Source organism: Myxocyprinus asiaticus, chromosome 24, assembly GCF_019703515.2.
Source record: "Myxocyprinus asiaticus isolate MX2 ecotype Aquarium Trade chromosome 24, UBuf_Myxa_2, whole genome shotgun sequence".
In the NCBI taxonomy this organism is placed as follows: domain Eukaryota; kingdom Metazoa; phylum Chordata; class Actinopteri; order Cypriniformes; family Catostomidae; genus Myxocyprinus; species Myxocyprinus asiaticus.
In genome coordinates, this window is record NC_059367.1 from 11,791,227 (window position 1) to 11,806,170 (window position 14,944).

The window sequence follows — 14,944 nt, forward strand, 5'->3', positions numbered from 1 at the left end:
GCTGATTAATCATTAAGTCAGCACATGCTTCAAAGTTCACACTTTTTCCTATGGCATTGTAGAAAATGCCAGCTTCACCTGAGCTTGTAACGGGCACCCCAGAGCCTGATGTGACCAGCAAGTTTGCTTTGGAGGCTGCTGATATTGCTGTGGTTGTGGTCTACTTTGTGTTTGTGTTGGCAGTTGGAATATGGGTAAGTGAGAATTTAGAATCTCCTTGACAATATTTGCATTGATCCAGAAAAATGTACGGCTTGAGATTTGCTCTTAAGTTTTATTTATATCAGTCTCAGTTTAAATAATTTCTGAATATGAAAGTTTTATTGCCATGCTCTCGATGCAGCATGCATTAATGTTTAATGCAGAGATAGAACTGGTGTTTTTTATTTTTAGTCCTCAGTCAAAGCCAACAGAGGGACAGTGGGAGGATATTTCTTAGCAGGACGGTCCATGACATGGTGGCCGGTAAGTTTTTGGCTTTTTACCATGTTTACACAGAATAATAAAGCTGCATTTTTCCTGTGCCATGGTCATCGTCAGGTGGGGACAACCAGGAACATTTTCCTGGGTCCTGTGATGAGGGGGCCCCCGCTAAAGTCCTCTAAGCATACTCAGATTTTGTCATGGGCCCTACGACGGCCCTGTCCTGTACATGTTTACAAGGAAGCATCTTGATTTTCAGAGCCCTTACTGAAAGTATTAAAAGCAGGAAGGGGAAATAATTAAGTCACTGAAGTGTCCTAAAAGTATTTCTTTCATAATAACACATTTTGTGACATATTTAAAGTACACAAATAACTTCTATCCTCTAAGCTATATTTTGTCTGGTGTAAGTGCAAGGCTCTTTGTCCTAGATTTATTATAGTTTACCTTTAGTTAGGGGAGTGTTTTCACAGTATGTCTCCAATGTGCTGTGATTCAACAGATTGGTGCCTCTTTGATGTCCAGTAACGTAGGCAGTGGTCTGTTCATTGGATTGGCAGGGACAGGAGCTGCAGGGGGACTTGCAGTTGGGGGATTTGAGTGGAATGTACGTCAGACAAATCAGTCCACATACTACAAGATTTGAAAGTTACCACAGAAATGACTGATTTCCCTTGTGAGAATGGCCATGTTTACATGCACATGAAAATTCATATAAATGTAGAATATAGTCCTATTCTGTTTGCATTGTCAACGAGTGCCAATATTGGAAGGACAAGAATGAGTTGATTAAATTACTGTGTAGAATTAAAAAAAAAATGAACTGAAATTAAAGGCAAAATCAAGCATCTCCTGTATTTCCACAAGATAATAGTGTGAAAAGGACTATAGTTTATGCTGATTAGGGGAGAGAGGGGCATGATGAGGCAATTTTTACATATGTTGTCTCCTATACAAGGAAAAATTAATAGAGCTACCTTTATTTCAAGGTGTCTGCTATCACTTGATATTATAAAACTGAATCTGTGACAAAGCCACAAACATATGGCATTTTTAAAAAAAATTATCCACTGGGTCAACTTGCCCCAGGTTAGGGGTAAGATGAGCCATCTGGTGGTAAGTTGATCATTTGTTTTTTTCCAGCGAAACACTGAATATAATTCCATAACTAATTGTTTCTATAATTTCTAATCTATAATCTATTTATGTATTTATTATAATCTCCTACTTCCCCTTGTTTCCTTTAACACTGAGGATCAATCATTTAGCATAGCCTACAGTAAAAGTCTTTGCCAGAATAAAAAATCTTACTCCTTTAGCTCCTTCTTTTAACTTCAAATGTTATAAACGGAACAGTTATTGGAGCAAATTTATTTTCATGATACAAACTTATAGCTGCAATAAAATCTTTGGTTAAAACAAAAAAAAAAAAAAAAAAAAAAAAACACAAATTTTGGTCCTATTTTAGTTGTTAAACATTATTAACAGAACAGTAAGTTATTAGAACAAACTTGTTTCAGTAAAAAACATTTTGCCCCATAGTGGCGATTTTGGGAAAAAAGCACCTAGATTAGTACTTCAGGGCTAATATTGTGCAAATCAAGTCATGGATATTTATAAACTGGATATACACCATTATGCATAATATGTCATTTTGTACCTGAACAAATGTGCTTTGGCACAACAGTCAGTCAAATGTAAACAATTTATTTATTTGTAATTTTTTGGCAAAAAAAAAAATGTTTTTATTGCATTTAAAAATACTTTCCTCTTTTCCTACATTATGCAAAATTATTCCAAAGCTGTAAAGCATGTAAAGAACTCTTTTGGAATAAAAAGGCTCAATCAAAACATGGACCTTGATGTGCATGTAAACGTGGTCATTGTAGATTTCTTAGGCTTATCAAATTATTGAGTTTTATAGCAACACATGTTGCAACAAAACAGCATGTCAGTAAACACTTATGATACTTTGTAGGCAGCATGGGTCCTCATTGCTTTGGGCTGGATTTTTGTGCCTGTGTATATTTCTGCGGGTGTGGTCACAATGCCAGAGTATCTGAGAAAGCGGTTTGGAGGTCAGCGCATCAGAATCTACATGAGTGTGCTGTCGCTTATCCTCTACATCTTCACCAAGATATCAGTAAGAGTGCTCGATTAATGAATGTGAATGAATGAATGAACAGATAAGTTGCTATTTTTACTATTATTAGTAGTAGTAATTATATTACATTTGCAGTAAAAATATTAATAATTTTTTATATTAGTATTTTTATTTAAAACATTTTAAGAAATAAATTAGTGACTCTAGCATGTTACATAGAAACTTGTTACCTGTACTATTATGTTATTTTGTATATAATTATACTATTACCACTATAGTGATAGTGCATTACTATTATATATGCTGCATAGTGTGCAAAAATACAGTATAAAGGAGTGGTGTTTAACTGGTTTTGCTTCAGGACCCAAATTTAACATCGGACAACAATTAGTGACCGACCCACTGTCAATACTGTACAAAAATATCCTAGAAATCAAAACGACCATGAACTGCACACACCGATCAGCCACAACATTAAAACCACCTGCCTAATATTGTGTAGGTCCACCTCGTGCCACCAAAACAACGCCAACCCGCATCTCAAAATAGCATTCTGAGATTATATTCTTCTCACCACAATTGTACAGAGCAGTTATCTGAGTTACCGTAGACTTTGTCAGTTCGAACCAGTCTGGCCATTCTCTGTTGACCTCTCTCATCAACATGGTGTTTTCATCCACAGAACTGCCCCTCACTGGATGTTTTTTGTTTTTGGCACCATTCTGAGTAAATTCTAGAGACTGTTGTATGTGAAAATCCCAGGAGATCAGCAGTTATAGAAATACTCAAACCAGCTCATCTGGCACCAACAATCATGCCACAGTCCAAATCACTGAGATCAAATTTTTTTTTACCATTCTGATGGTTGATGTGATGCACTGCACTGCTCCCACACGATTGGCTGATTAGATAATCGCATGGATGATTGTTGGTGCCAGATGGGCTGGTTTGAGTATTTCTGTAACTGCTGATCCCCTGGGATTTTCACACACAATAGTCTCTAGAATTTAACGCCTTGTTGATGAGAGATTGGCCAGACTGGTTCAAACTGACAAAGTCTACGGTAACTCAGATAACCGCTCTGTACAATTGTGGTGAGAAGAATATAATCTCAGAATGCTATTCTGAGATGCGGGTTGGAGCTCTTTTGGTGGCACGAGGGGGACCTACGCAGTATTAGACAGGTGGTTTTAATGTTGTGGCTGATCGGTGTAGGGCCAGTGATGCATATGGTTAACATTACAAAAAAGTAAAAAGAAAAATTTGGTAAACAACAGTAGACATGTGATTTACCAACTTAACACATGAAACAAACACTGAGCTAAATATTGTATCTGTATTGGCCATATCACCAAGTGACAGGTGAATTTGTGCCAAAATACCATAGAGTTTAATTGGACGCACAGCCTTTAACATCAACAACAAAAGATATGAAGATTCAAAAGATTTCCTCCCTTTTAAAAGTTTAGAAGCCTATTTAGTTTAACATTCTCCTAACTCTGTATGATTATATGGTTAATTTTGCATTTTATCCCTGCTGTCCGCAACCCTATCAGAACAGACCTGCGACCCATTTTTACTGTGTCATAACTTACCAATACGGAAGCACTGCTATACAGTATACATTCACAACAACACAATAAGGTTAAACAACAAGGAATTAGAAACATATGTAATCATAACCTTTGGCTTTGTTCTTTGCAGACAGACATTTTTTCAGGGGCCCTGTTTATCCAAGTGTCTCTGGGATGGGACCTATATCTCTCCACTGTCGTGCTGCTAGTTATCACTGCACTCTATACTATAGCTGGTAATAAAATAATGCATTATACTGATACCTGAGATAACTTATCTAAATGTGATTCCAAAGTTGAAATGCTTTGATTGCTGGCTTATTTTCATGCAGGCGGGCTGACAGCAGTAATCTACACTGATGCTGTACAGACTGTCATCATGGTAATAGGGGCATTTGTCCTCATGTTTATAGGTAAAGATCTTTTATTTATAATAAGTTACTCTTTAGATTTACATATGTTGTGTTAAAGGGATAGTTTGCCCAAAAATTAATCTTGTCATCATTTACTCACCCTCATGTTGCTCCAAACCTGTATGACTTCCTGTCTTCCATGGAACACAAAAGGAGATGTAAGGCATAATATCAGCGTCAGTTTCCATTCACTGAATTCTTTTGTCATACAGTAAAAGTGAATTTTGACTAAAGGCCCCAATCAGGCACAGACTGGCCATTGGGAGAACCGGGACTTTTCCCGGTGGGCCGGCCGTGAAATGGGGCTGCACGGGCCGCCGCATTATTCAGAACGTGCCACAAAATGGCGCCGCGATATGCGGAAGGGGGCAGGGATATGCAGAAAAGCCCCCCCACCCCAAACAACTTTTGGGCCAGTTTTTATGTAAAATCCTGGGCTAAATTTTCTTCCCAGTCCGCCCCTGGCCCCAATATACTTCCATAGAAGTTCTCATTTGTTCTTTCAGGGGTAAAAAGAACTTCTAAACAGCCGAGCAACGGTATACTGTTTGCAAACATTCAGACACCCGCCACACCGCTGTGGAGGCATTTAGAGGAGCATTTAAATATGAGGATGCTCAGTAAAACCTAAACTAATGTGACATTAAAATGTGTTATCAATTCACATGAGATCAGTAAAAGAAGCTGTTTTAACCACATGTGTGTGTGTATATATATATATATATACAGTGGTGTGAAAAAGTGTTTGCCCCCTTCCTGATTTCTTATTTTTTTGCATGTTTGTCAGACTTAAATGTTTCAGATCATCAAACAAGTTTAAATATTAGTCAAAGATAACACAAGTAAACACAAAATGCAGTTTTTAAATGAAGGTTGTTATTATTAAGGGAAAACAAAATCCAAACCTACATGGCCCTGTGTGAAAAAGTGTTTGCCCCACCTGTTAAAACATAACTTAACTGTGGTTTATCACACCTGAGTTCAATTTTCTCTAGCCACACCCAGGCCTGATTACTGCCACACCTGTTCTCAATCAAGAAATCACTTAAATAGGACCTGCCTGACAAAGTGAAGTAGACCAAAAGATCTTCAAAAGCTAGACATCATGCCGAGATCCAAAGAAATTCAGGAACGAGAAAGAAAGTAATTGAGATCTATCAGTCTGGAAAAGGTTATAAAGCCATTTCTAAAGCTTTGGGACTCCAGAGAACCACAGTGAGAGCCATTATCCACAAATGGCGAAAACATGGAACAGTGGTGAACCTTCCCAGGAATGGCCGGCCGACCAATATTACCCCAAGAGCGCAGCGACGACTCATCGAAGAGGTCACAAAAGACCCCACAACAACATCCAAAGAACTGCAGGCCTCACTTGCCTCAGTTAAGGTCAGTGTTCATGACTCCACCATAAGAAAGAGACTGGGCAAAAAAGCCTGCATGGCAGAGTTCCAAGACGAAAACCACTGCTGAGCAAAAAGAACATTACGGCTCGTCTCATTTTTGCCAGAAAACATCTTGATTATCCCCAAGACTTTTGGGAAAATACTCTGTGGACTGACGAGACAAAAGTTGAACTTTTTGGAAGGTGTGTGTCCCATTACATCTGGCGTAAAAGTAACACAGCATTTCAGAAAAAGAACATCATACCAACAGTAAAATATGGTGGCGGTAGTGTGATGGTCTGGGGCTGTTTTGCTGCTTCAGGACCTGGAAGACTTGCTGTGATAAATGGAACCATGAATTCTGCTGTCTACCAAAAAATCCTAAAGGAGAATGTCCGGCCATCTGTTCGTGACCTCAAGCTGAAGCGAACTTGGGTTCTGCAGCAGGACGATGATCCAAAACACACCAGCAAGTCCACCTCTGAATGGCTGAAGAAAAACAAAATGCAGACTTTGGAGTGACCTAGTCAAAGTCCTGACCTGAATCCTATTGAGATGCTGTGGCATGACCTTAAAAAGGCAGTTCATGCTCGAAAACCCTCCAATGTGGCTGAATTACAACAATTCTGCAAAGATGAGTGGGCCAAAATTCCTCCACAGCGCTGTAAAAGACTCATTGCAAGTTATCGCAAACGCTTGATTGCAGTTGTTGGTGCTAAGGGTGGCCCAACCAGTTATTAGGTTTAGGGAGCAATCACTTTTTCACACAGGGCCATGTAGGTTTGGATTTTGTTTTCCCTTAATAATAACAACTTTCATTTAAAAACTGCATTTTGTGTTTACTTGTGTTATCTTTGACTAATATTTAAACTTGTTTGATGATCTGAAACATTTAAGTGTGACAAACATGCAAAAAAATAAGAAATCAGGAAGGGGGCAAACACTTTTTCACACCACTGTGTGTATATATATATATATATATATATATATGTATGCAGTAGAAAAAAAAATTATTTGTCTTGTTTACATTTTGATTTCATGGCGCTAATGTGCTTACACGCTATACACGGCCGATTACACTCTGTTATTGTCATTTATGATGACACTGATACTATAGCAAAGATGAGCATATAAAAGTTTTAATGTGCAGAATAAAGACAAAAGAATGATGATAGGATTCTTACTTTGTGCAGATGTGTGAATGGCTTTCATTACAGATGGCACATGTGTGAATGGGCACTTGAGAGTATTTGAGTAGATTTGATTCCTTTTCTAGGCTAATTAAACAAAACAAAACAAAAATCGCAGGACATGCTCTTGGTAAAATTTCTCTACATGAACGATCATACAGATGTAGGTAAATTTGAACCAGCTCGCTAATATCTCTACATGCCTGTGTGTGTGTGTGTGTATATATATATATAATTAGATCAAATAGTTTCCCTAAAAACATATGTGAACAGTGGGACTAAGTTGTGAAATTTTAAACAATAGAAAGTCTGTTTTCTATCAAAAGTTTATTATGTTTCCCTGAGTGTTGGTTATTAGTGTTTTTCTTGATGACATCAGAAATTTGCATAAATAATTCTGATTCAAAGTAATGGCGAGCATCATCCAATCACTGCCAACCATGTTAAAATAAAATTTTGCATGAAAAATTCTGAATCGATTTACTGATTACCATTGTCTCATGTCTGCCAAACATGTTGAGTGGTCCAAACATCATCTGCAGCCTGAAACTGAACATTTGGATGCCTCCATTGTTTCTCAATGTGATAATGCACAGTGAATATAGGAAATTTTAAGGGAATTGAGGCTATAGTCCACGTGCGTGGTCATTGTGTTTAACAGTGTGCCGTTTCACGATAAATTGATGAAATTTGTAAAATAGCATATCGGATGAAACTAGAGACTCTACTCTTTTGACTCAAACAGGTTTTAATGTAAAAACTTTGAGGTTTCTTACCAGATGTAGTTTTGTTGCCGTTTCTCCCAAAGACAAACTCAGCTGAGATCGGCACCATTTTGTTTTGTCACATGACTCGGTGCGTTGAAAGTTTAACCCTTTAATGACAGCCCAGAGTATTCTGAACTGTGATCAGTCAGTTTAAATTAAATTAAATTATGCATAGCCTATAGCGAAGCCAAAACGTAATGTCCACACATGTGGACGTGGGGTCTCAGGAGGCTAATATCTGCTTTTGTGCTTCACGGTACAAAGAAAGTCATGCAGGTTTGGAACAATTTGAGGGTGAGTCAATGATGACAGAATTTAAATTGTTGGGTGAACTAACCCTTTAAATTTGGTAACTGCATTTAAAATGAATTTACCCTGACAGCATTTGACAAAGTGGGATGGTATGAGGGTTTGCTGGTTCAGTATGAGAAAGCTGTACCTACTCTCACGGTTCCTAACACCACGTGTCATCTTCCTCGGGCCGATGCTTTTCATATCTTCAGAGATCCTGTGACAGGAGACATTCCCTGGCCAGGCCTCATCTTTGGGCTCACGGTTCTGGCCACATGGGTGTGGTGCACAGACCAGGTGACACACAAGACCACTAGTGCCTTGTAATTTTACATTTAGATTAGATTTGTGTAAGAGTGATGCCCAAACAAATTACGTGACAAATATAATTTAATAGACATTTTTGAATAGACAGAAAAATTTGGTTTTATATGAAATAATTGCATCTACAGTATTTACTTTTTGAAGGTGATAGTGCAAAGGTCTCTGTCTGCCAAAAATTTGTCCCATGCCAAAGGTGGTTCGGTACTTGGTGGTTACCTCAAGGTGCTCCCTATGTTCTTCGTTGTGATGCCAGGCATGATCAGCAGAGCACTCTACCCAAGTACGTTCAGTCATTTCTGAATTTACTAGTTATTCACTTCTATTGAAAGTGTCTGTACTATGTGATAAAAAACACATTTTCCCTTGATTTAAAGTCTGAAATTAAGATTTTCAGTTATTACAATTATTAGACCTCTGAATGGGGGTTTAATTAAGTTCAGTGGACAGTCAGCACTGTTGATTTAATTTGGCCCTTATCTAATCGTAATGTTTGCAAAATTTCATTATTCATGGTCAAATATTTTGATGGTAATTGTGTATTTTCTAGATGAGGTGGCCTGTGTGGATCCTGATGAGTGCCTGAAGATCTGTGGGGCCAGTGTAGGCTGCTCTAACATTGCATACCCAAAGTTAGTTGTGGAACTTATGCCAGTAGGTATGTCAACCTTGCGTATGCTTATCAGAATAATTATATGCTGTGGGGTCCAAAGGTTTCAGACCACATTGCAAATCTGAATGCAGATTAAACAGATTTTCTCTTTTACTGAATTAAACAAATAGTTTGAGGATTTTGAAAAATGTATCATAGGAAAGTTAAAACATAAAATGAAGAATGATTTAAGATTCTGCACTATTTCTAAGTCACTAGTCAAATTTAAGCAAATTTGTGACTGGTCATGTTTGTATAAAAGGTCAGATTCATTGTTTCCATTGAAACACACTAGATGCTCCTTTAAACAAAGCATCATTTTCATTAGTGGTCTCAGACTTTTGGACCCCATTGAATATTTATTATGATAAAAAGAAAAATTTAAATACACATTTTGCTTATGTGCGTAGACTCGAAAAAAAAAAAAAAAGCTCACACAATATCTTTAGAAAATAATGTAAAGATGATTTATTCTCAGGGATTATTTATTCAGTGTGACTTTGCACTTTTTGGCCTCTGAATAAATTATCTTTAAGGTTGTTTTCTATGGACATTGTGTGCGAGCTTTTTCTTTCCTTGCATTTGTTATGAATGATTCTGTAAATTATGTATTAGATGTCCCCAAGATTAATAATGTGTAATATGTAGATTTTAACCTGTAGTGCATCTGCAATAAATATATGCATAAGTGCTAACCGGTCTCTTCCTCACTGTTGTTTTTAGCACTGATGAAGGGGTAAACCTGAAAGCGTTTTGCTGCTGCACTTGGCACTTTTTTGCAAATTTATTTGACTCTGTTGGGGCCTCTGCCTCTTGATGTGAGATTTAGCCCATTTTTGAGTGCGGATTCATCATTCCTTCTATTTGCATATTTTGGATCTACGCACCTGGATAACTGGATTATATCTGTGTATACTTAGACTGGTGTTTGGTGCAACGTTGTTTGCCACATTGCTTCCTCACTGTTTTGAAATTGTTTTCTAGGTTTGAGAGGTCTTATGATTGCTGTAATGATGGCAGCGCTCATGTCCTCACTCACATCTATATTCAACAGTAGCAGCACTCTGTTCACCATGGACATATGGCAACGCATACGGCCTCGAGCCTCTGAGAAAGAACTCATGGTGGTGGGCAGGTAGTATCTGAGAATTGCTCTGTGGAAAAACGGGCTTTGAAACACTTTAATTTTGTACATATTTCTTTTCAAAAAACATAACTGTATTATGCCATTTTATGCCTCAAGATCTAGATTAACTAGATCAACTTCTCTAGTCTTGAATCTGGGTCAGTTCTATTGCAGTTAATTACAAAAATGTGTATCTGAAATGTTCCATCAATCTATGAATGCATATAAGCTTAGTTAAAACACAAACTGTCTGTGAAGATCATAAAATCTTTTTAGCACTGCGTTGTGTTTGTTTGTGCTAACAACTTTTGTGTTCCTGATCAAAAATGACCAGCCCACTAAAACTGTTTTTAAATCTCTCATATTGCATAAATTATAACAAGATATTGCACTAGATATTTTTGTCAACTTCTTCTCTGGTAATTATGACAGGTTTATTACTTCTTTTTGAAAACTGTTTATATATATATATATATATATATATATATATATATTATTGAAAGTGGGTCAGTGGGGGGCACTCCTAATACTAATAATCTTGTTATAAATTATTGACCAGCTTGAGCTACACAAAATAGGTCTCATTCAAAAGCTTATAATCTGTACTTTACAATGCATATAGCTGATGCAACCAGTTCTTAAATACTGCTTTTTAATTTGCTGACAAATTAGAACTGTTCTGTTCTCATAAATTGCAAATTTTTAATCACAACAATCATATTCAAAATTGGTAAAAAACATCAAAAAGATCAGGCAGCGATGTGTTATGTATCATTGGAAACATCTGAATTAGTAGAATTCAATGTGCAATCTTGTTTCACTCAGAGACCAAACTACAGTCAATATTAGTGTATGAAATCCCCACAGATACACAATAAACAGATGTGTATTTCTGTCACAATTTTGCTTATTACTTGAAACGGTGGCATACCGTAAACTGCATATGGCCCTGATTCAACTGAGCCCAAACACAATGTAAAATGATGTGTATATCTTGAAACATACCTCAAAGAGTATACATGAAAAGACGATGCACAAGGGGGCGCTTAACACACGTGTGTTTGTGTGCTCGTGAGTGAGCACATGTCTGAGAACTTTGTGTGTGCAAGCACACATACACATATGTGTGCAACTAATGGATGGACATGCTCCTAAACGCTCAGTTTTTCTCTAATTTGTAATCTCACCAGTTATTTCCAATGGCCCATCATTTTGACCGGGAACACCACTGGTGCAACCAAATTAAATAAAACCAATACAATGTTATGAAAATGTTTTACATTTATTTTGCGGGTTCAGATGCCCTGTGTGAACAAAGCCGTGTGATTTTAATTTCCTATTCCAAAATATACACTTTTATTTTATTGAACAGCCAGGATATAACTGATTTATTTGCTGGGTCTTATTTTCTGGAATTTGTTTACATCTACAGGGTGTTCATTTTATTGTTAGTGGCCCTGAGCATTGTGTGGATTCCAGTCATTCAATCTGCCAATAGTGGACAGCTGTTCGATTACATTCAAGCCATCACTAGCTGCCTGGCACCTCCAATTACCACAGTATTCATTATGGCCATTTTCTGGGGGAGAGTTAATGAACAGGTGTGTCAGCATTTATCACTGAATTAATGAGCTTAGATCACTTAACTCTGATTTTTGCCCTTGCAATTACTTGAAAGTTGAATTACCAATACATTTTGATGCATTTCTCTAATTAATTTGTCTGTTCAAATACACAGGGAGCTTTCTGGGGTCTGTTTGTTGGACTAGTGGTGGGGACAGTAAGAATGGTATTGGAATTTGTGTATGGTACCCCGTCATGTGGGGAGGAGGACCTGCGTCCGACTCTACTGAAAGATGTGCATTACCTGTATTTTGCTCTCATACTTCTTGGACTGACAACTGTCATCATCACTGCTATCAGCCTCTGCACTCCTCCTATTCCAGAGCAACATGTAAGTATGAACTGCTACACACAAACATATTTCATTATATTAATGAAGATATCTTATAGATGCAATGGTAATGTTATTTTCTATATTGTTACCCAGCCCTAGTACAATACAGGATCAATACAAGTTAAGCTCAATCGACTGCACTCGACGGGACAAGTCTAAATACATTTCTGTGGTAATCAACATTGTCAAGAATGCTGTCGACTGGGCTTAACTTGTATTCTGCAATTTACAAAAAAAAAATTACAACAAAAAATTTAGTTTAAAGGTGCAATATGTAATATTTTTCATGTAATATTTGCTCTTTTTTTGCCAATGTGTGAACGGCTTGTAACACAACTAAAAAATTAGCCCTTCCCGGACTTCCTAGGTTGCCTATTAAAGCCTGTAGACTGATTTTCATGCGAAGGGAGTGGGTCGCTTTTGCCGGGAAAATCCAAAGGATGTGACGTTTATGTGCGCTCCCGAGAACCTTGCCTCAGTAATAGCTTCTCTTCCGCTATTCAACAGCGACAACAAACTGCAACATTATGTATCTGTATTATCTTAGAGATGGAATCCAGCAAACGGCCGACTCCCAGCACAACACCGACTCCTACACAAACTCGGAGTAAGCCAAAAAAAATAAAAAAATAACAAAATTATTATCTAAATGTTGACGGTCACATTCAACCTCTTTGTACGTTACGTCATTGTTCTAGTCGATGCTCGTGTCCCTGTGGAGTGTGTGAACGAGCACGAGCAACAGGTTGCTGGCTGCAGTTCACTTAACGGCCACAGGTGTCATTAATAACAAGGGTTTCTGAATCTTCCATAACGCACCTTTAACCACTTCCTTTTAAGGAGGTTTTATCAGGTTACCTAAATTCATTGCACATTTTTCAGCAATGTTTTCTCCATGGTCGCCCAAAATGGAAAGGTTAGAATCATGCCTATACTAATGAAGACTACCTCAGTTTTGAAAATGAATTTTATAAAAGACAAGGATTTGGACTTTCACTTTTCTTTCTTTATTAGTATAAAAACAGCAAAGAAAAAAGTATTTAACATACAGTATACATAATACATAACATCATTTACGCTTGTATTTTAACAGCAATACACAGTGAACCTGAGCTTACATACCATCTCTATTTCACAACAGCTTGTTCGTCTGACCTGGTGGACTAGGCACAGCAAAGAAGAGCGTGTAGAGCTGGAGGACCCCTGGGCCAGAGGGTCTGAAACACTGAGCACTGATCCCAGCACTATAGAATCAGAGGGGTCAGGTGAGGACTCATCTGCATGGTGGAAGCGTGCTGGAATGTGGATGTGTGGCCTCTCCCATGCAACAAGACAAGAGACAAGTGAGGAGGAACGGCAGGCTTTGGAGAAGAAACTTACCAGTATTGAGGAACACCACACCTGGAAGACTGTCTGTAATGTCAATGCCCTCATTTTACTCACTGTTAATGTCTTCCTGTGGGGGTACTTTGCTTGAATGTACAATATAGTTCTGAATGCTAGATGTGTTTTGTTGTTAAAGACCCCCGTGGCTTGACAAACACAGTTTTCCTTCCTGTATTGATAAATAGTATTTCTTATTGTAACAGAAGATGGGGTGGGACATATTGAAGGGATGGTGAGTCATCAGTATTTTTGGTCTATTTTTTCCCCCTGAAGAGAATAACTATGAATTTTAAAAGCATATACCAGCTGATAGTTAAAGGAATATTCCGGTTTCAATACAAGTTAAGCTCCATCGACAGCATTTGTGGCAAAATGTTGATTAACACAAAAATGTATTTCAACTCGTCCCTACTTCTCTTTAAAAAAAAGCAGATATCTGGGTTACAGTGAGGCACTCACAATGGAAGTCAATGGGGCCAATCTGTAAACATTAAAATACTCACTGTTTCAAAACTATAGACACAAGATGTAAACAATATGTGTGTTAACATGATTTTAGAGTAATAAAATCACTTACAAACCTTTGCTGTATAAAGTTATATCCAATACTACAACTTAACGAACCATGACGATATAACACTGTAAACCCTAAAATGACTGTAAAAACATTGATTTAACTTTACAGCTCAAATAATACATGAGCTTTAACAGAATAATTAATGTAAGTGCTTTTATAAAATTATAATCTTCACATTTCTGCTTTTAAACCCTCCAAAAATTGGCCCCATTCACTTCCATTATAAGTGCCTCCCTGTAACCTCGATTTATGCTCTTTTAAAAGAAAAATAGGGATGAGTAAATTTTTTTTTTTAGTAATCAAAATTATGACACAAATGCTGTCAATTAAGCTTAACTTGTATTGAAAACTGGAATATTCCTTTAATTATATTGGCTAATATTAGTACTTCTAAACACATAGGCATAGCTTTACCATATAGATGGCCTCAAAAGCTAATAGAACTGGACTGAAAGCCACAAAACTCTAAAGTTTGATTCCATAGGGTTTTTAAAACTCGCCAGTATTGAAGAGGAAAAACACCTAGAATAATGTTGTTGTTGTTTGTTTTTTTTGTTTTTTTGTTGTTTTTTTTTACTTAAGCCTACTGACTATCAATGTCTTTCTTTGGGGGTACTTTGCTTGAATGTTGAATAAAATTTTGAATCACACGTTTTTGTTGTTATTTTGGTGACTTCATTTTGCCCATTTTCTCCATTTGAGTTAGGCTCACTTCAAGTATGATTGTGTACACTTCATATTTGGTGTACTTTTAATTTTATAAGTCACTTAAAGCAGTTTG

At 37.2% G+C, this 14,944-nt stretch overlaps 1 protein-coding gene across 1 annotated transcript; it reads left to right on the top strand.

Annotated features, from left to right (window-relative positions):
* Positions 1-35: 35 nt before the first annotated feature.
* Positions 36-14,806, top strand: slc5a9 (solute carrier family 5 member 9). The gene is made up of 13 exons (XM_051653949.1): positions 36-194; positions 394-465; positions 926-1,030; positions 2,402-2,566; positions 4,232-4,337; positions 4,434-4,514; positions 8,236-8,441; positions 8,613-8,748; positions 9,016-9,123; positions 10,102-10,252; positions 11,676-11,844; positions 11,982-12,197; positions 13,342-14,806. Exons 1-13 carry the CDS (start codon positions 66-68, stop codon positions 13,675-13,677), a joined length of 1,980 nt encoding a protein of 659 aa, XP_051509909.1. The 5' UTR covers positions 36-65; the 3' UTR covers positions 13,678-14,806.
* Positions 14,807-14,944: the final 138 nt, after the last annotated feature.

Excerpts from the sequence above, each read along its gene's own strand:
- slc5a9 (XM_051653949.1), top strand. The coding sequence starts at position 66 with ATGCCAGCTTCACCTGAGCTTGTAACGGGCACCCCAGAGCCTGATGTG. Across the intron at positions 11,845-11,981 it reads GGGGGAGAGTTAATGAACAG|GGAGCTTTCTGGGGTCTGTT; the intron begins GTGTGTCAGCAT and ends TCAAATACACAG. Across the intron at positions 12,198-13,341 it reads CTCCTATTCCAGAGCAACAT|CTTGTTCGTCTGACCTGGTG; the intron begins GTAAGTATGAAC and ends ATTTCACAACAG.